General features: G+C 41.8%; 1 protein-coding gene across 5 annotated transcripts in view; it reads right to left on the reverse strand.

Annotated features, from left to right (window-relative positions):
• c10h1orf112 (chromosome 10 C1orf112 homolog) overlaps positions 1 to 19,058 on the reverse strand; it is a 38,975-nt gene extending 19,917 nt beyond the window's left edge. The window contains exons 1-13 of one of the 5 annotated variants that reach the window (XM_034179812.1): positions 18,952 to 19,058; positions 17,216 to 17,338; positions 13,131 to 13,170; positions 12,958 to 13,046; positions 10,968 to 11,072; positions 10,713 to 10,853; positions 5,276 to 5,435; positions 5,090 to 5,174; positions 4,823 to 4,961; positions 2,418 to 2,507; positions 2,193 to 2,257; positions 1,927 to 2,075; positions 411 to 540 (exon numbers count right to left, since the gene is read on the reverse strand). In XM_034179812.1, the coding sequence (XP_034035703.1) occupies positions 411 to 540; positions 1,927 to 2,075; positions 2,193 to 2,257; positions 2,418 to 2,507; positions 4,823 to 4,961; positions 5,090 to 5,174; positions 5,276 to 5,435; positions 10,713 to 10,853; positions 10,968 to 11,072; positions 12,958 to 13,046; positions 13,131 to 13,170; positions 17,216 to 17,308 (1,286 nt within the window). In that variant the 5' untranslated portion in view covers positions 17,309 to 17,338; positions 18,952 to 19,058. Of the gene's footprint in view, positions 1 to 410; positions 541 to 1,926; positions 2,076 to 2,192; positions 2,258 to 2,417; positions 2,508 to 4,822; positions 4,962 to 5,089; positions 5,175 to 5,275; positions 5,436 to 10,712; positions 10,854 to 10,967; positions 11,073 to 12,957; positions 13,047 to 13,126; positions 13,171 to 17,215; positions 17,339 to 18,384; positions 18,406 to 18,935 lie in introns of those variants that run through there. The other 4 variants (XM_034179810.1, XM_034179811.1, XM_034179813.1 and 1 more) reach the window with 4 other exon arrangements.
• Between the last annotated feature and the right edge of the window lie 2,974 nt (positions 19,059 to 22,032).

Here is a 22,032-nt window from a genome sequence, read left to right on the forward strand (position 1 = left end):
AATAACTCTCTTCTGACCCAGAGGGGACAATCCAGTTTTCAACAGAGGAATGGTCTCAGATTTGGAGGTGCTGATCCTCATCTCGGGAGGCATGGAAGATTAGTGCTTAGCACTGTTGCCTCACAGCAACATGGTACAGAGACTGGTTCCTGCCTTGTCCCTTCTGTGTGTAGTTTGCATGTTTCTCCCTAGACTGGCATGCTGTCTAGGGTGTACCCTGTCTTTCACCCTATGACTGATGGGATAGGCTCCAGCTCCCCCGTGACCCTTGATTTAAGTAAGCAGGTATAGAAAAAGAATGAATGAATTAATAAATGAATGATTTACAGTTTCAAGTCACATATTATACATTTTAGTGATTTATCTTAACTTGATGGGACATACCAACATTTTTTTATTATTATTATTACCTGTGTGTGTCTTCCGAAAACTGGCTGCCACTGTACCAAAGTCGTATTACCTCTTCGGGCTGAGAGGTCAGCTGACCCAAAACGTTCAGCAGCAAAAGACAATGAGGAAGCTCAAACTCTGGGCTAAACTCTGCATACAAATGACACAAATATTGTTCCTGGATTATATGTTGCTACTTGCTTCATGTCTTTAAATGTTCAAAGGTGGACTTACAGTCAACCTGAACAAATTTCTTAAATTATTTCTTAAATGTGGCACATGTTGGACTTCATCTGTGATGTTATTTGCGGATCAGTTATCAGCCACACAAGACAAATAAATGACTAAGATTTGTTAATAAATGTCATTACAACAATGTACCAGTACTAATATTACAAACTTCATAATCATCTCTTAAATCATCATCTTCTGGCAGTTATCCTGTTCAGGTCTGGAGTCTGGCTTGAGTCTGTCATAGTGTCTTCTAGGTAAAAAGCCAGATACACAGATACACAGATACACACACACACACACACACACACACATTGGGCCTCATGCAAGAACCACGCATATATATATATATATATATATATATATACAACTTGTCACATTCACCAATTTTCTCATATTTTGAGTTCCCGTAGGTAAGGGCGTAATACATGAATGGTCCAGACCTGTTGTAGGAGTCATTTGCAAGTAGCTTGCTGTCACACAAATTTATTTTGGGTAACTGTTTGTGCATGTTATTACACTGAAACTGTTTTGGTTTTAAAAATCAATCAAATTTAATCTTCAATAGTTATGTCTGTAGTCGGAACCTACCTCGCGTGGTCCTGCAGCAGCCCTTGGTCACTTTATAGTGGCAAGACTTTTAAATCAGTTTACGTGTTGAACCAAATTGTTGCCTTATTTCAGCAACAGTCTGACCCTCTCGGCTGAAACGGTACAACATTAAAAGCACTAATCTTTCCCCTAGTTACTGGCATTAGCAGGTCACATAATTCCACTTGGTCTGCTGTTAGACTTTCTTCTGTACTGATCTGATAATGTAATGCCCCTCTTGCGAAAAAAAAAAGAAAAGAAAAAAAATTCCTCTTCAGTATCATCAATCTCAGTATGTTCTGATTGGATACTATATGGGTGAAGCATGTAGTCCTATTTTTATTTATATCCTATTATTATTTACTATTATTATTTACAGTAATTCAATTTTCTTGTGAACATGCACTGATTGAGGTTGATTTGGTTTTCATTACCTTTACATAGAAGTTATCTGAAGTTAGTGGTGTTTGTTGATTTTGATGTGGCACACTCGTACCAACCCATCATATGAAAAAAGTAATAGAAATTTAGGTAAGAATTCGAAAATGTTCCTGCATGAGGGTCATTCACACTTACATGCACACCTCTGGCCAATGTTGAACTACCCATTAACTTCATCTGCACACTTGTGTGCTGAGAGAAAAACCTACACCAACTTGAAAAGAATAGTGAATCAACCACAGGATGTTCTCTTAGCACAGGCTTTACACTTACGCTGGTCCTGCTGAAGGACAACTTCAGCAAATGGCCGTAAAGGCAACAGCTGGGACAGGAGTGCATCCATGGGGACCAAAGCCGCCACATTCAGTTCCTCAGACAGAGTGGCGGGTAGTTTTGGAGAAGAAAAGCTTGGAGGAAACTTACTAAGACACAAAAGGCATCTGAATCTATGTTCCTGTGTTACACATAAATGTTTTGTAAAAAGATAAAATGTTGTCACAATATGATTTTTCAATGAGCAGCAAAGCCGCTGCACGTACCTGATGACCTGGAGGTAGAGCTGGTGAAAGCAGCTACAGTACTTTGCAAGAAAACACTTGAACTCCTGTTGAAAGATCACTGAGACTTAATTTTCTTTACAAAAACTGACCTAACTCAATCAAGAAAAAGATCATCTTTTTCTTGTTTGAGATTAATTTACTTTTACTTGAAAGATTAATAATCTTTCAAGTATGAACAGAGAGGTATAGAATTTATTTATTTACCTTGATATAATGAACTAGAGTGTTGCCAAAAAATCTGCACATTTTTGCAGTTTTCTGGAACAGTTTGTACTCTGGTGTTTGAGCTGTCTCCTTGTAAAAAAATAAAAAAAATGGACAAAAGAATATGAAAACAACAAGCTTAAAGTCCGGCCACTGCTTGACGATTTAGTCTGTGTATGCCAACATATTAAAAATACGTGTTTAATGTGTTCCAGATAGCCACAGAAGGTACTGACCGCGCCAGCTACCATATAATGCCGTATTGTGCGTTTCCACATCCAGAGGAACAGGTACCAAAACAACCAATGTATACCACCATACCATTTTTTTGGCATCTTTCAGCTGGGGTCACAAAATTATGAACCAGTGGACAAAAGGGACACACTAATCCACTGCTGTGCACTGATTGGTTCAACAGCTCCACTCTCCCTTATCTCTCTGCTTTTAACCTTCAAGTCCCTACTTCACCAGGTTGTGAATTCCTCAAAAACTATATTGGATTCTGGATCTATTGGACTACTATTGGATTAACCATGGAATTGATCAGCTGGTCTTTGAACGCTATTGACACCATTTTTTCTACAAGAAGGTCAGGGCCGGGGGATCCTCCTGCCCAGATGGAACGTATCCTGCGGGCTATGTCCTTGACTCCTGGGGTTCTTGGCGTGTTGCATGCTTGGCGCCTTTCTCCGTTGAGGACATCAAGGATTTATTCATTTTTGGTCTCATGGCAGCAGGGCTGGTACTTTTTGGCTTATGTGCTGCCCTAATCTACTGGAAAATTGGCAAGACGGCGGCATCAAGAACCACGGGCCCACGCTTGTCCATCATGATTAACGAGGTTGGCAAGGCAGTGCATTCTCAGACTGCATTGACTCTTGAACTCAGACGCAAATTGGATGACATCTTGGAGCTGATGCAAGCCTTGTAGTTGAAGCTGAAGGTTTCGGAGGCCGGTGAATATTCTTAATTCATAATTGGGAATATTCTTAATTCATAATTGGGATTTGGCTGTTCAAGTGGAACTGTTAAAAAGTGGTTTTCACTGCTCAGCTGCAACACTACAGGCTATCTAGCCTCAAGGTCAATTGTCCACTGTTTACCTCCAGAGGAATTTATTCAGACCTTGGTGAGATTATTCGGCTCCATTCTTATCTCAACCCACAAAGACAATAACTGACTTACACATGGACTGAAGCATGCTCCAGTTTCTCCTTTTACCTCTCTTCCTGCCCTCCCCCCCGTTCTTCCCATGCTGGCAGGCGGCGCGACTTGACAGTTGCAGTGGCTACCAACACACTCACATCGCCTCAATTGGAAATCAGACTGTTCAAGTTTAGTGCACATAAACAATGTCAAATGTATATGCGTTGTCCTAATTCTGATGTATGCCATTATTACGGTAAACAAGTAATAACTGTAGATTAATTGCTGTTTGTATGTGGAATGTCAGTGCAGAAATCTCGTTGTTGTAATAATAAAAGCTATCTATCTATCTATCTATCTATCTATCTATCTATCTATCTATCTATCTATCTATCTACGTAAAGCGAAAGCTGCAGTACGCATGAGAACAGTTCACACTGTTTCAAATATTAAAAATATTCACACACTGAGTAAATATAAAGTCTTCAATCTTAATCTGTTGTTGTTTCAATCGGATTCATCATCATCAGCCCAACAAAAAATTCCATATAAAGTCCTGATTTTGAAAAATGACTTCTGAAAATACTTTAATTCGTTGTCGTGACTGAAGAAACATAGCATTTTTAAAGAAGTCCCTCTGTGTTTGTCTGCTCCCTGTGCGTTTCTCAGCCTGAACCAGAGGACACCAGCGCTTTGTCCCACAGCAAGAAAATTAACTTATTTTAAAAGTTGAAAGAGTCATGGCGCCTCATTCATTCACACCAGCGTTTAACACACAGGCATCAGTGAATTCTTCAGCAATCTGCATACGGTGAAAATAAATCCCATGAGCCACCAAGACAAAAATAAAGTTTAATTAAATTTAAAAAATGCTAAATTACTCTGTTTGGCCTTTGTGTGGAGGAGCGAGGCCACGTGACAGCGTACACACCCTTGATGACATCCATGTCAATATCTACATGCTCCACCTACTAGACAAAAGGTACTGTTGGTGGTGGAAATGCAAACCAAAACAGACTTAACCGTTCCGACCAGTACGGACCCAGAGTGCTTGTTGGAAACGGGGCTGTCGGCATACGCTGACTAAATCATCATGGTATGACACCTGCATCATTTATTCTACTTAACCAGCGTATTCACCAAATTTTTCATACGTTGGCATACACTAGCTAAATCGCCAAGGTGTGACAGGCCCAGAACCTCTATTGTTAGCAGTTCCTTGTGGCAGAATACAAATGATAGTCACATATCATTGTTACCTGAGGAGCAGGGTGTTGAATCTGTTCCGCCAGCTCCACACAGCTGTGAAAGCACGCCAACAGGTTGGCACATAGGCTACTGCTGATGTCACTGTGGCGTAGATGTTCCTCGACCAACGACTGGTACTTCAGGCTCTGTCTGATCAGAGGAAGGATTGCTTAAAATAAGCCTTCCAACAAACAATTATTTCTTAAATCTGACAAATATTTCAATCAAATCAAATGTTAAAACACAACAAACAGAATAAGCTTGTTTATGATACTGACTTGATGACGAATTTCCATGTGTTTGCATGTAGTGCCATGTCCAGGTTGGAGATGATGGAACAGATATCGAGGAGGCTGTGAATCACTGAGGATGATTTTAAAGGCTTTTCAGTTTGAATGTATACTGATACAATAATGGAAGGGGCTTAATAAGGAGTATGGCAACAGACGTATGTACAGACATACCTGTAACAACATCGGCAATTTCCTCTGAATCACTGCTGTCGAGAGACATTCTGTCTAACAGCTCCAACAGGCCCTTATGAAGTGCGTAGGCCTCCTTAAAGAGTCCCTGCAGCAGATCAGCCACCAATGACAGACGGCCACAATAAACCACCTCGCTCTCCTGTGGGTCACAGAATGATCACTGTTCAATACAAAATAAAAAAAGGATTCCATTTGAACAGTGCTAAACACAAACTTAATTACATTTTATATTAACCTTCCAGCTGATGTTTCCCCATTATCAACGAGCACAGACATGTGCTGCACAATTGCTGCTGAAGTACTCATTGTACACTGCTAAATACCGACCATGTACTTTTCCCACAAACTGAAACATTACCATTTATTAAAGGCTATCTTTGGTGCAAATTTAGCTACATCAAACATTTAATGCTGCATATTATGAATCAAGTGGAAAATATACTAAATCAGTTTGCTGGGTTTCTCTGCACTGAGCAGCATGGTGTACAGAAACCACCAGTGAGCACACTTCCCTCATACCAACAAGGCAATGGATTCAAATGTATGGGCTTTGTACGTGACATCAGGTTCATTTCACAACAGAGGTTGGAAGCTGGACTGCTCCTTTAACTCAATGTAATTACCAGCATATTAGTGATGTGTCACTGATGAACAAAGGAGTTTATGTTAGACTACATCTTTAAAGGGAATGATAAGAACTGAGTCGTCTATTTCAGTTAGTCGTTCCTTTGAGGGCCATTCATCCATCCATTTTCGAACCCTGCTTATTCATAGCCTTGGGAACAGGGGGTGCTGGGAGGCGCTGTATCACCCCCTGCTGGAAAAACAAACATCACAGCACCCCCAGAAATCCACCCATCCATCCATTATCTTCCGCTTTATCCGGAGTCGGGTCGCGGGGGCAGCAGCTCAAGCAAAGCCGCCCAGACCTCCCGATCCACACACACCTCCTCCAGCATCTCCGGGGGAACCCCAAGGCGTTTCCAAGCCAGCCAAGAGATGTAGTCCCTCCAGCGTGTCCTGGGTCTTCCCCGGGGCCTCCTCCCAGTGGGACGTGCCCGGAACACCTCTCCAGCGAGGCGTCCAGGGGGCATCCGGAAAAGATGCCCGAGCCACCTCAACTGACTCCTTTCGACGTGGAGGAGTAGCGGCTCGACTCCGAGCTCCTCCCGAGTGACCGAGCTCCTCACCCTATCTCTAAGGGAGCGCCCTGCCACCCTGCGGAGGAAACTCATCTCAGCCGTTTGTACTCGCAATCTCGTTCTTTCGGTCATGAGCCAAATCTCATGACCATAGGTGAGGATCAGAACGTAGATCGATCGGTAAATCGAGAGCTTTGCCCCCCTACTCAGCTCTCTCTTCACCACGACGGTCCGATACAGCGACCGCATCACTGCATATGCTGCACCGATCCGTCTATCGATCTCACGCTCGGGGTCCCTCACTCGTGAACAAGACCCCGAGATACTTAAACTCCTCCACTTGAGGCAAGGGCACTCCACCGACCTGAAGAGGGCAAAGCACCTTTTTTTTTCCGGTCGAGAACCATGGCCTCGGATTTGGAGGTGCTGATTTTCATCCCGGACACTTCACACTCGGCTGCAAACCACCCCAGTGCACGCTGAAGGTCCTGATTTGACGAAGCCAACAGAACCACATCGTCCGCAAACAGCAGAGACGAGATTCTGTGGTTCCCAAACCAGACACCCTCTACACCCTGGCTGCGCCTAGAAATTCTGTCCATAAAAATAATGAACAGAACCGGTGACAAAGGGCAGCCCTGGCAGAGGCCAGCGTGCACTGGAAACAGGTTTGACTTACTACGGCAATGCGAACCAAGCTCCTGCTGTGGTCGTACAGGGACCGGATAGCCCTTAGCAAAGGACCCCGGACCAGGTACTCCCGGAGCACTCCCCACAGGGTGCGCCGAGGGATACGGTCGAATGCCTTCTCCACATCCACAAAACACATGTGGACTGGTTGGGCAAACTCCCATGAACCCTCGAGCACTCGATGGAGCGTGTAGAGCTGGTCCAGCGTGCCGCGACCAGGACGAAAACCACACTGCTCCTCCTGAATCCGAGGTTCGACCATCGGTCGAATTCTCCTCTCCAGTACTCTGGAATAGACCTTACCGGGGAGGCTGAGGAGTGTGATCCCCCTATAGTTGGAACACACCCTCCGGTCCCCCTTCTTAAACAGAGGGACCACCACCCCGGTCTGCCAATCCAGAGGCACTGTCCCCGATCACCACGCGATGTTGCAGAGGCGTGTCAGCCAAGATAGCCCCACAACATCCAGAGACTTAAGGTACTCAGGACGGATTTCATCCAGCCCAGGAGCCTTGCCACCGAGGAGCTTTCTTACCACCTCAGTGACTTCGGCCTGGGTAATGGATGAGTCCGCCTCCGAGTCCCCAGTCTCTGCTTCCTCTTCGGAAGATGTGACGATGGGATTGAGAAGATCCTCGAAGTACTCCTTCCACTGCCCGACAACATCCCCAGTCAGGGTCAACAGCTCCCCACCCGCACCGTAAACAGTGCGGGTGGAGAGCTGCTTCCACCTCCTGAGGCGTCGGACGGTTTGCCAGAATCTCTTCGAGGCCAATCGATAGTCCTCCTCCATAGCCTCCCCAAACTCATCCCAGACCCGTGTTTTTGCCTCTGCGACTGCACGGACTGCGGCACGCTTGGCCTGCCGGTACCTGTCAGCTGCCTCTGGGGTCCCACCTACCAACAAAGATAAGTAGGACTCCTTCTTCAGCTTGATGGCATCCCTTACTTCCGGTGTCCACCACCGGGTTCGGGGATTGCCACCGCGACAGGCACCAGAGACCTTACGACCACAGCTACGAGCAGCCGCATCGACAATGGAGGTGGAGAACATGGTCCACTCGGACTCCATGTCTCCAACCTCCCCCGGGATCTGGGAGAAGCTCTACCGGAGGTGGGAGTTGAAGACCTCGCTGACAGAGGGTTCCGCCAGTCGTTCCCAGCAGACCCTCACGATACGTTTGGGCCTGCCAGGTCTTACCGGCTTCCTACCCTCCCAGCGGATCCAACTCACCACCAGGTGGTGATCAGTTGGCAGCTCTGCCCCCCTCTTCACTCGAGTGTCCGAGACACGTGGCCGAAGGTCAGATGATACGACTACAAAGTCTATCATCGACCTCCGGCTCAGGGTGTCCTGGTGCCACGTGCACTTATGGACCCCCTTGTGCTCGAACATGGTGTTCGTGATGGACAAACTGTGACTAGCACAGAAGTCCAACAACTGAACACCACTCGGGTTCAGATCGGGGAGGCCGTGCTTCCCGATCACCCCCTCCAGGTCTCACTGTCGCCGCCCACGTGGGCGTTGAAATCCCCCAGGAGAACAATGGAGTCCCCAGTCGGAGCGCTATCTAGTACCCCTCCCAGGGACTCCAGGAAGGCCGGGTACGCTGCACTGCTGCTCGGCCCATAGGCCGAGACAACGGTGAGAGACCTGTCCCCGACCCGAAGGCGTAGGGACGCGACCCTCTCGTTCACCGGAGTGAACTCCAACACTTGGCGACTGAGCTGGGGAGCAATAATCAATGCGACCCCAGCTCTCCGCCTCTCCCCGTGGGCGATGCCAGAAAAATGAAGCGTCCAGCCCCTCTCCAGGAGTTGGGTACCAGAGCCCAAGCTGTGCGTGGAGGTGAGCCCGACTATCTCTAGTCGGTATCTCTCAACCTCCCGCACAAGCTCAGGCTCCTTCCCCCTAGCGAGGTGACATTCCACGTCCCAACAGCCAGGGACTGTGAGCATGGACCGGGCCGCCGGGCCACCCGCCCTCGACCGCCACCCAATCCTCTCTGCACCCAACCCCCATGGCCCCCTCTGCAGGTGGTGAACCCACAGGAGGGCGGGCCCACGTCACTCGGGACCCCGGCTCCGCCATACCGGGCGACGTCACGGTCCTTGATCTTTTACTGGTCATGGAGGATAACAGAAATATACATATGAAATAAACTAATTATTGTATTAAAACATTTCATTTTTTTCCCCTGTTATTTACACAAAAACATAACATTTGTTGAGGTTTTTGAGAGTAAGCAATTCTAAATAAGCATTTTATCTGGTAATGTTAGGTGCAACACTTGTTCGCCTTTTTTCTAAGCATCTGTTGTTTTAGTGAAGCTAATAATGCACGTGTGTCCGTAGGGTTGATGTCGGTGCCCCGTCACAGAGCTGGGAGTTTAAATGAAATATAGTAAATTTTGTGCCATTTAAATATAGTCTAACATTTTTGGATGTTTTTGTCAGCCTAGTGAGACACACCCCTACAGCACACCCAACCTCTTCCTACGGCCATGTGCTTATTCCAGTTAAGGGTCACAGTTGGGCTGGAGCCTATCCCAGAGATTACTGGGTGAGAAGTGGGGTACACCCTGGACAAGCTGCCAGTCTATCACAGGGCTGACGCATGTAGACAGACAAACACATTTACACTCTCACTCACACCCATAGTCAACCGAGTCACCAACTCACCTAACCTGCAGGTCTTTGGAACTGGGAGGAAGTCAGCACACCCAGAGGGAACCCATACAAACATAGAGAACATACAAACTCCACACAGAAAGGACCATGTCATAAGCGAACCTGGGACCTTCTTGCTGTGAGGCCACCTTTGAGTATGATTTTTATTTTATCTTTTTTTTTTATCATTGCTATATTGAAGAAACAAAAAATTGAGCAACATGCAAAGTACCTGAACTAGACTGTGGCTTGAGGCTGTAAACATGAAACTTCAGCAAGTTTGGCAGATCGCATACGAGAGACTTGAGCCTAGATTTGAACTTTTTCTCATTAGAAAGTCCTTTTCTACAGCAGAAACCGATTAAGCCTCTTTCCTGCACTCTCCTAAACTGGCTCCTTGGCTCACTCATTTACTACACTGAATCTCTGCCTGACAAAAATTATTCTTGATTACAGATACAAACACAGATTCTTTATTGCCATTGTAACAAGTATAAAGAAAGGTAAGGTGCAAGTCTTTCAGTGCAAATGTAAACCTGAGTAAACCTGAGCAAAATTTAATACAATGAAAAGGTAGTCCAGAGCGCAAAATAAAAAAGGTAAACCTTTTATAAGTACTTAATAGCAAAAAAGAGATCACATATAAAAAAGAGAAAAAATAAGTACAAAACTGTGGCAGTGGATATTACACAAGTGTGGCATGTGACCTGGCTATTTGGTTCCACTGGCATTCATAGCTCTAAAAGCAGTTGGGTAGAAACTGTTTTTCAATCTATTTGTACTTGCTTTATTTTATTGATAACACTAAGATATATTTTGTCATTACTGCTACATTAAAATGGCCAATAAAGAATTGTGATGAGGCTGAAAATGACTACAGAGAGTTAAATGCAACCACTGGTGAACAGACTCACCTTGCAATGTTCAAAAGTGTCCTTCAGGACTTTCAAAATACAAGTGGGTAAAGAACGAATAACCTCGAGTTCAGGAGATACTTCAAATGAGCCAACATGCCGCACACAAGCAGATAAAGCGTCAATAATTTGCATCATTGCCTGAAACAGACATTAAGATCTCATCAAAATTACGTAAAAGATTAAGTGAAACAAAAGGTTTTGGTCTCTAGTGCAAAATAAACATAAAAATGTAACTAGCCATTACAAGATTACCTGCAGAATGCTTCTCAGCAAGACACAAAGCTCTGTGTTTTGACTGGAAAGTTCTCCAACTTGGTTTGAGATTTCTTTCAACAAGTTATCAAATATCATCACAGCCTGTAGTATTTATGTTAATAACACACAAAGACACAAAAAAACAATAAAAGATCAAGAGACTTTAAAAGGGAAATATGAATGAAACTGTAACATAAATGTAAATAAGCCCTATAAATTCTTAAATCACCACACTATCACCACACAAAATATACCAAAAAAATTGAAAGAAGAAATATAAAATATACATAGGTAAGATATAAGGCTATCAGAAATAACTTAGAAGCTAATCTAGCTGGACAACCAATATTATAAAATAAACAAAACAGAGGTCATACAAGACATAGGTATATACACAAAAAAATAAATGTGCATTAGCCAACAAATAATGAAAATAGACTCATGTAATTGTATTTAGGAGAAAAAAAATCAATCCAAAAATATGAAGATATAATTTTGTTTTTAATTGAATATTTAAATTTACCAAGATAAAAAGTTTTATATTTTTCATCTGAATTGTTCCATATACTAGCCCCTTTGTATCCAATATTAACTTTTTCGTAGTTTTTACGTGCTGAGGGTAGTGAGTAAGATCTTAATGCCAGTCTGGTGTTATATTTGTGCGCTGATGAAATGGAAATAAAACAGTTGTCAAAAGAAGGGGGACGTAGACTTAATCTAAACTTATACAAAAAGATACAACTGAGATAAAAAATAATATAAAATATCAGAATATTTAGACTCTTGGAAATAAGAGATGTATGTTCATTAAAAGAAGAAAAAGTGATAATTGTAATGGCCCTTTTTGTAATACACAAAGGGGTTTTAAACTTGTTTCAAAAGTACTCCCCCAAACAATTGCACAATATGATAAATAAGGGTCAAATAAAGGTGTATAAGTATTTTTCGAGTGACAAAGTGACAAAGCTTAGATAAAATCCCAACAACCCCGGAGAGTTTTTTGCATAATGGGTAAATGTGTTCTTTCCAGTTAAGATGATAATCTATAACTACTCCAAGATATCTGATGCTTTTTAAAAATATATATACCTTATAGTTTATCTTTATGTAAATGGCTGTTGTTAATCTCTTTTGAGGTGGATGGAAAATAACAAAAATTAGGTTTGTCAATATTTAATGATGGCTTATTCGCACATAGCCAACAATATATGTTACTCAATTCCATATTAACTTTCAATTCTAGGGATTCTATGGAATGATTTGCAATGACTAAATTCACATCATCTGCAAATAAAGGAAAATCAAAATATATTGGAGCAGTTTTTAAAAATCATTAATATATAATAGAAAGAGAAGGGGACCACGAACAGAATCTTGTGGAACTCCACAAGTTGTGGGAAGTGATTCAGATTAATTAAATTTACATAAATATTTAATTTGCCTATTATACATAAATTTTTCTAACATTTGATTGAAAACGGATAAAAGAGAAATAGGTCTGTTATTCGAAACAGTAAGGTGACAACCAGATTTGTAAATGGGAATAACACAAGAAATAATTCAGGAACAGGACCACAAAGGAAAGAAAAAATATACAAAATCTCTAGAGGTGTTGCAATAACCATATTGCACACATGGTCCACAAGCTTTTCCTGACCTAAGTCCCAAAATTATATTTTCTATTTCTTTTGTGGTTGTAGGACCAATGAGACAACTATTACTCACAGAAGTTGGTAAGGATTCAGAGACTGAAACACTAGCCTTTGGTATCAAGAAGTTAATGTTTTTTCCCCACATTCGCAAAAAAAAATAAATATATATATATATATATATATATATATAAAACTCATTTGCTATCTCATATACATAAGCATACAAAATTATAGGAAAACCACGCCGAGTGAGCCTAATGTGAACATTGCCATAATTCCAATGACAACATTCACATAAAGGTTCTGAAGACAGTTTCATTCATTATGTTGTTTACCTTGGGTAAAATCTTAGAGAAGCATTCTTCTTCCAGCTCTGACAAACCAATATGTGGGAGAAACATGTCTGTGATAATCTTCAGTATTCCTGTCGGGACATTTTGTTTTGTAAGAGTTTAGATTTTGATCACATAATAGCTGTCATAACACAAATTATGAATTACATACGTACGTATATGATCATTCCAGCTTTCAGATTCATGTTGCAAAGAGTGCAAATGGTCAAGGACATAAAAAAGATTCAACTGTCTATATACTGCTAAGTCCACAAATATGTGGGCACTAACAGCATTTAATATTATTTTAGCAATTTCTATTATGGCATATTACAGTTTAAAATATACCATCAGTGATGTTCTCAGAAATGCAGAGTACGGCTTTTCCACATTGATTTCCTCAAAACCGATACTGATAAATCTGCTATGCGCCCTGTTGACACACAGCTCAAACTGCTGATCAAATCCAGTAAGAATTGCCACAATAAAGGTGTTTTTTGACTGGTCCATGTGGAATAAATTCAACTTGATTTCACTAAAACGCACGCTTCTACTCATTTCCTTTGCAAGGCTGATCGAGCAGCCAGTGCTTGCTGCTGGTGGGAGCAGCACACAGCGCTGTGTATTTTATTTTATTTTTTTTAAATACAAACACACTGCTTTGTATTAATACATAGTAAGGCTCTTAAATCATCAGTAGTGAGTGTCTGTCTCTCTGTTTGATAGCGCTGAGCCAAAAAAGCCAATAACAGATAAAAACAGCCAGTACAGACGGTTTCTCTTCATGTCTGTTCTGCAGCTTCACTCTCTGTGTGCAGGGACAGAGCCACAGGGGTGAGCAGTGGGAACCCCCCCCAACCAACCTCTTAAAGGTCTATATTTGAAAACATTTTGAAGACATTCATTGTTACTATGTGTGACAACACACAGTAACAAACAGATTGTACTAGTATGAAATAATACGAGTATGTTATTTAATAATACTAATAAGAAGAAATTGTTATTAATTATTATTTTATTGTCTTACTATTTGCAACATTTAAGAGTAAAGCAATGCAGTTTGAATCATGCTGACTTTGAAAGCTAGTTTGGTTTTGAGTGATTCAGAGTTAACATAATTTTAAAGGCCTATTTTGCACATACTAATTATACACAATACTAATAACAATGACCGTGATGGTAGTCATGAAATGAACTGCGTTTATATAACGCTTATGTTCACAGTGCTTTACAATAATGCCTCATATTCACCAAACTGCCCAACTGCACCCTCGGTGCAACCTAAGAGCCTTGCCCAAGGGTCCTCAGTGTTTTACCAATCTGATAGGGAACTGAACCATGGATCCTCTTGTCACAAATCCACCTCTCTAACTGCTAGACCACCACCTCTTACAGTGAGGAAAATAAGTATTTGATCCACTGTCAATTTTGCAGGTTTTCCCACCTCCAAAGAATGGAGAGGTCTGTAATTTTTATAGTAGGTACACTTCAACTGTGAGAGACAGATTCTTAAAAAAAAAAAAAAAAAAAAAAAATCAGAAAATCACATTGTATGATTTTTAAATAATAAATTTTCATTTTATTGCATGAAATAAGTATTTGCTCACCTAGCAACATGCAAGAATTCTGTCTCTCACAGACCTGTTAGTTTGTCTTTAAGAAGCCCTCTTATTCTGCACTCTTTACCTGTATTAATTGCACCTGTTTGAACTGGTTACCTGTATAAAAGACACCTGTCACACACTCAATCAATCACACTCCAACCTATCGACCATGGCCAAGACCAAAGAGCTGTCGTCTAAGGACACCAGGGACAAAACTATAGACCTGCACAAGGCTGGGATGGGCTACAGGACAACAGGCAAGCAGCTTGGTAAGAAGGTAACAACTGTTGGTGTAATTATTAGAAAATGTAAGAAACACAAGATGACTGTCAATCTTCCTCGGTCTGGGGCTCCATGCAAGATCTCACCTTGTGGGGTAAGGATGATTCTGAGAAAGCCCAGAACTACATAGAAGGACCTGGTCAATGACCTGAAGAGAGCTTGGACCACAGTCACAAAGATGACATTAGTAACACTCTACACCGTCATGGTTTAAAATCCTGCAGGGCAGCAAGGTCCCCCTGCTCAAGCCAGCACATGTCCAGGCCCGTTTGAAGTTCACCAGCGACCATCTGGATGATCCAGAGGAGGCACAGGAGAAGGTCATGTGGTCAGAATAGACCAAAATAGAGCTTTTTTGTATCAACTCCACACGCCGTGTTTGGAGGATAAGAATAACCCCAAGAACACCATCCCAACCATGAAGCATGGGGGTGGAAACATCATTTTTGGGGGTGCTTTTCTGCAAAGCGGACAGGACAACTGCACCGTATTGAAGAGAGGATGGATGGGGTCATGTATCATGAGATTTTGGCAAACAACCTCCGTCCCTCAGTAAGAGCATTGAAGATGGATCGTGACTGGGTCTTCCAGCATGACAATGACCCCAAACACACAGCCAGGGCAACTAAGGAGGGGCTCCGTAAGAAGCATTTCAAGGTGCTGGAGTGGCCTGGCCAGTTTCCAGACCTGAACTCAATAGAAAATCTTTGGAGGGAGCTGACACTCCAAACCTGAAAGATCTGGAGAAGATCTGTATGGAGGAGTGGACCAAAATCCCTGCTGCAGTGTGTGCAAACTTGGTCAAGAACCACAACAAAACGTCTGACCTCTGTAACTGCAAAGGTTTCTGTACCAAATATTAAAGTCTGTTTTTCTATTGGATCAAATACTTATTTCATGCAATAAAATGCAAATGAATTATTTCCAAATCATACAATGTGATTTTCTGATTTATTTATTTTTTTATTCTGTCTCTCACAGTTGAAGTGTACCTACAATAAAAATTACAGACCTCCGCATTCTTTGGAGGTGGGAAAACCTGCAAAATTGACAGTGGATCAAATACTTATTTTCCTCACTGTAATTACTGTATACAAACCAGTAAATTGTGTAGGAATTAAAATTATTATTTTTTTTACAGAGACCCTTTTTAAGACAGAACACAGGTGGGAGAGCTGCAATGACAAACTGATTAATTGAATATTAATTTAACTGCTAACTATTTTCATAATCAATGAATCATTTTGAGTATTTTTTAAAATACTCAAAATGCTTTGCTTCTGTGCCGGATAAATAAAATAAATACATTCCAAATTCCAAATTCTCTGATTTCAGCTTATTAAACATAAACTTTTCCTGGTTTCATTAGTAATTTCTTTACTCCTTTCAGACAATAAACTAACTATCTTTAGGTTTTGGATGAAACAAGACATTTGAGGATGTCATCTTAGATTTTGGAAGACACTGACATTTTCTTACCAAACAACTCATCGATTAATTGAGAAAATAATCAACAATCGAATATGAAAACAATCCTCACTTGCTGCCCTAACAGCAGATACAGTCAGGTAACCAAATATTTGGAGAGTGACAATTATCATAATTTTGCCACTGTAGAGTGCCACAATGGATTTAAAATTCACAGTTAAGATATGCTTGTAGTATCAACTTTTAGCTTTAGTTCCAAAGGCCGAACAAAAATATCAGATTAACCTTTTAGGAATTGCAACCATCCATGTTCAAAAGCCAGATGCAATTGGACAAAATAAATATGATTACTGTCATACATGATCACTTTTACAGGCAGTTAGTTTTCATTAGAAAAGTCAGGGGATGGAAACACAAACATTTCTAAGTCACTGAATATGTCCTGGATTTCCATTACATCAATAATTAAGAAGCACAAACATTATGGTGCTGTATGGTAAATCAATGACAAGCAGACATTTCTGAGTAACTGAGTAACATTAAGGCACAAACCGGAAATGGCACAAAAAAATCTGCCCAGCGCAGAAAAAGTCACAAACTGGACAATATTGTCGTAAAAAGGCGTTAAAAAGCTACAAACCAATGGTAGATGAAGCCGCAAACATTGAAATGACATGGTGAGACGCTCAATAAAGTCGCTCATTCATGTCTGCGACATATACATATTACAGCTTCATGGTGGAGTGGAACAGAGAAGGATTTTAATATGAGAAAACACATTTATATAACCTTGAGTCTCCCATGTGCCTTCTGGCAAACTAGCTGAAATTTTGTCTTCTTTTCTTCTCCATTCCACTCCTTCATGAAATTGTATAATTGGTGACGCAAAACCTGTTTGGAAAATCAAGAATAAATATCATTCTGATGTGCACAGTCTTAAAGGATATGGTAAGTTTTGGTAAGAATGACTTGAGCTCCTGGCGGCAGGTTTCCTGACTCCACTGGGTCACCTCATCAAGAAGAGAGTTTGTCTGCGACATGATCACAGGAGTCACCACATCACATCACAGCTGTTCAAAAACATGAAAAGCCAAAAATATATATTCAATTAGTTTTTGACAAACTACTCAAAACTCCACATTAGTGATATTACAAGGACTGCTATCTTCCACTTGTGACATATAGCGAAGATCTGTCCCATCCTGTCTATGGCTGATGCTGAGACCCGAACTCATGCAGTTGTCTCTTCTAGAATGGACAATGTTCTATTTTCTGATCTACCGCAGTCCAGCATTAGGGCTCTCCAATTGGTTCAAAATGCTGCTGCCTGACTTTTGACAGGAAGCAGAAAGTTTGACCACATTACACCCATTTTGGCATCTCTTCACTGGCTTCCTGTCCCTGTGAGATCAGATTTTAAGGTTCTGCTACTAGCCTATAAAACTGTTCACGGACTGGCACCTCCCTACTTAGCTGACCTAATTAAATCCTACATACCAGCCCAGGCTCTGCGTCCTCAGGGTGCAGGACTACTTTGTGTCCCTAGGGTGAATAAGAAGTCTGCGGGTCATAGAGCTTTCTCTTATCGTGCCACTGTTCTGTGGAATGATCTCCGTGTATCAATAAAACAGTCAGATTCTGTAGAGACTTTCAAGTCCAGACTTAAGATGCACTTATTTTCCCTTTCGTATGGCTAGCATACTGGCATAGTACGTTACTATGTTTTTTAACCCTTTTAAATTCATTATATTTGGGAACGGAGCGGGCCACGGCCTCAACTTTATCTAAAGTCTGGGTGTTTTAGTGAAGCTTAAGGCTAGTGGCCGTCAATCACCTTAATATCTGTTTTTCTTGTTGCTTAATGCTGACAAATTATACTGTATTTGTTGTCTTTCCGATGCCTGATTCTGTTTTTTCTCTCTGTTTAAGGTGCGACTCCATCCAGAGATGGGAGTGGTGTCTACTTCAGAAACCCTCCCGTCCTGTGCACCCGCAAAATTTCCTGTATATTGGTTTTGTAAACTGTCGGTAGCATGGCCCAAGCAGAGGGTCGCCTCTTTGAGTCTGGTCTGCTTGAGGTTTCTTCCTCAAATCATCACAGGGAGTTTTTCCTTACCACTGTCCCCTGTGTGCTTGCACTACTTGTGTGAAGCACCTTGAGGCAACTTCGTTGTGATTTTGGCGCAATATAAATGAAAATAAATTGAAACTAGTCAAAGCCAGATTTTGAAATACATTTTCAATTGGATGTGAACCTCAATTCCAATTTAAAAGCAGTTCAGATAGTGGTGGAAGTGTAAATAACCACTTAATCTCAAATAAAACATTACAAAAGCAAAGGTATTTTGAAAATGAGGGACAACCAAGAAAAGAGCTACACTTTTCACTTAACACTACAAGAAAACTTTTTCGTCATGATCGTTTAATCTTAAATCTTTAAGGGCACAGTGGACTAATAAACTGGTAACACCGATTAATTATTTAAATCAGTAGATACACATTTGGTTAGCATATATATATATATATATATATATATATATATATATATATATATATATGTGTGTGTGTGTGTGTGTGTGTGTGTGTGTGTGTGTGTGTGTGTATTCTATGGTTAGCACTAGCTTAAAAAGTATGTTTACAATCTACGGCATGTTTACATCACATTACCTTTAATAACACTTACTATCAGGACTAGTCGTTATCCTTTAACGACTGGAATGCAATCACACAAAACGCATGAAAAATGCATAAAATATAAAATTAAGTTCAAAAAACAGCGCGCCCATCGTTTGACTCCTGGCCTTCTTCTGTAGAGATCATTGGCAGTTTACAAAGCGACACGGTACATTACTGCCACCAACTGTTTAGGAGTGGAGCATGGAAAAACGGCTCGCTTGACGCGGATATGACGTCATTCCTTTTGTAGGCTCTTTCTGCTTCACTTTGATTGGTTGAAGTATTAAACTACAAGCCACTTCACCAATCAAAATGAGAGCCGTGCGCTTAAAAAAAAAAGAAATAGAAATCTGGATATTTTTATTTCAATGACAATGTATAAATGAATAAATGGATTTTTTGTACTTTGATTATTGGCACTTTATTTATTTATTTACATTTTTTAAATCAGCTGGCCAGCTGTCGTGTTTGTATTTCTTTGTATTTGGCATATGTATAAAGCAGCTCATTCTACACTTCCCTATCCATGACCAAGTCCTCTAACGCTTCCTGGGGGAGTCAAAGCGTTCCCAAGCCAGCTGGAGAAACAGTGCATCTGGAATGCATTCACAGCCCTTCATATTTTCCACATTTTGTTATGTTAGAGCCTTATTCCAAAATGGATTAAATTAATTTTTCCTCAAAATTCTACACACAATACTCCATAATGACAATGTTATTTTTTTCCTCTTTTTTTTTTGTTGTTGTTGTTGTTGTTTTTCAAAGTTATTTAAACAAAAAAAAAAAAAAGAGAAAGAAATCACATGTACGAGGTCTGTCCATAAAGTATAGGTCCTTTTTATTTTTTCAAAAACTATATGGATTTCATTCATATGTTTTTATGTCAGACATGCTTGAACCCTCGTGCGCATGCGTGAGTTTTTCCACGCCTGTCGGTGACGTCATGCGCCTGTGAGCACTCCTTGTGGGAGGAGTCATCCAGCCCCTCGTCGGAATTCCTTTGTCTAAGAAGTTGCTGAGAGACTGGCGCTTTGTTTGATCAGAATTTTTTCTAAACCTGTGAGACACATCGAAGTGGACACGGTTCGAAAAATTAAGCTGGTTTTCAGTGAAAATTTTAACGGCTGATGAGAGATTTTGAGGTGATCCTGTCGCTTTAAGGACTTCCCACGGTGCGAGACATCGTGCAGCACTCCCAGGTGCCGTCGTCAGCCTGTTTCAAGCTGAAAACCTTCACATTTCAGGCTCTATTGATCCAGGATGTCGTGAGAGAACAGAGAAGTTTCAGAAGAAGTCGGTTTCAGCATTTTATCCGGATATTCCACTGTTAAAGGAGATTTTTTTAATGAAAGACGTGCGGACAGGTCCGCGCGTCGGGACGCAGCCGACGCGGTGCGGCGGCACAGGAAAAACACCTCCGTGTTGATAACCATTTGTTAAAATCCAGGCGGCTTTTGATGGCTTTCAGTGGAGTGAGTATATGAGAAATTGTTTAACAGCTGGACATGTTCCAACTTGTCCTTAAGGCTTCCAACAGAGGTGTTTTTCCTGTGGCGGAACGTCGCGGCGGCTGCAAGCCGACGCTGCAATCCGTCCGCACGTCTTTCATTAAAAAAATCTCCTTTAACAGTGGAATATCAGGATAAAATGCTGAAACCGACTTCTTCTGAAAGTTCTCTGTTCTCTCACGACGTCCTGGATCAATAGAGCCTGAAATGTGGAGGTTTTCAGCTTGAAACAGGCTGACGACGGCGCCTGGGAGCGCTGCACGACGTCTCGCACCGTGGGAAGTCCTTAAAGTGACAGTATCACCTCAAAATCTCTCATCAGCCGTTAAAATTTTCACTGAAAACCAGCTTAATTTTTCGAGCCGTGTCCACTTCAATGTGTCTCACAGGTTTAGAAAAAATTTTGATCAAACAAAGCGCCAGTCTCTCAGCAACTTCTCAGACAAAGGAATTCCGACGAGGGGCTGGATGACTCCTCCCACAAGGAGTGCTCACAGGCGAATGACGTCACCGACAGGCGTGGAAAAACTCACGGATGCGCACGAGGGTTCAAGCATGTCTGACGTAAAAACATATGAATGAAATCCATATAGTTTTTGAAAAAAACAAAAAGGACCTATACTTTATTGACAGACCTCGTATTCACAGCCTTTACGATGATGCTCAAAATTGAGCTCAGGTGCATCCTGTTTCCACTGATGATCCTTGAGATGTTTCTACAGCTTAATTGGAGTCCACCTGAGGTAAATTCAGTTGACTGGACATGATTTGGAAGGGCACACACCTGTCTACATATAAGGTCCTACAGGTGACAGTGCATGTCAGAGCATGAAGTCAAAGGAATTCTCTGTAGGATTGTCTTGAGGCACAAATATAGGGAAGGGTACAGAAACATTTATGCTGCTTTGAAGGTCCTAATGAGCTAAGTGGCTTCCATAATCTGTAAATGGAATAAGTTCGGATTCACCAGGACTCTCCCTGGAGTTGGCCACCCATCTAAACTGAGCAATCGTAGGAGAAGGCCCTTAGTCAGGGAAGTGACCAAGAACCCGATGGTCACTCTGTCAGAGCTTGAGCATTCCTTCAAGCATGTCCATTCCAGGACAAGACCTCCCTAGGGAGACAGAGGACATCCTCACTAGTTGCTTGAACTACCTCGGCTGGCTTTTCTATGCAAAGGATCAGCAGCTCTACTGCAAGTCCCTCCTGGACAGGTGAACTTCTCACCCTGTCTCAGAGTGTTTGGCCAGATTCCCGATGGAGGAATCTCATTTCCGCCGCTTGTATTTGCAACCTCGTTCTTTCAGTTATTTCCCAAACTTCATGACCATAACTGAGGATAGGCGTGTTAAATGACAGGTAAATTGAGTCTCAGCCGTCTGGCTCTGTTCTTTCTTCACCATGACAGTCCAGAACAACTTCTGTATAACATCAGATGCCACCCCAATCCGTCTATCGATCTCATGCTCCAACTTACCCTCACTTCTGAACAAGACCGCAAGATACACTCCTCCACTTGTGGCAATAACTTTCCCCTGACCTATAGGGGACAATCCACCCTTTTCTGAGATGGGACCATA

The sequence above is a fragment of the Thalassophryne amazonica genome, chromosome 10 (genome assembly GCF_902500255.1).
Source record: "Thalassophryne amazonica chromosome 10, fThaAma1.1, whole genome shotgun sequence".
Classification (NCBI taxonomy): domain Eukaryota; kingdom Metazoa; phylum Chordata; class Actinopteri; order Batrachoidiformes; family Batrachoididae; genus Thalassophryne; species Thalassophryne amazonica.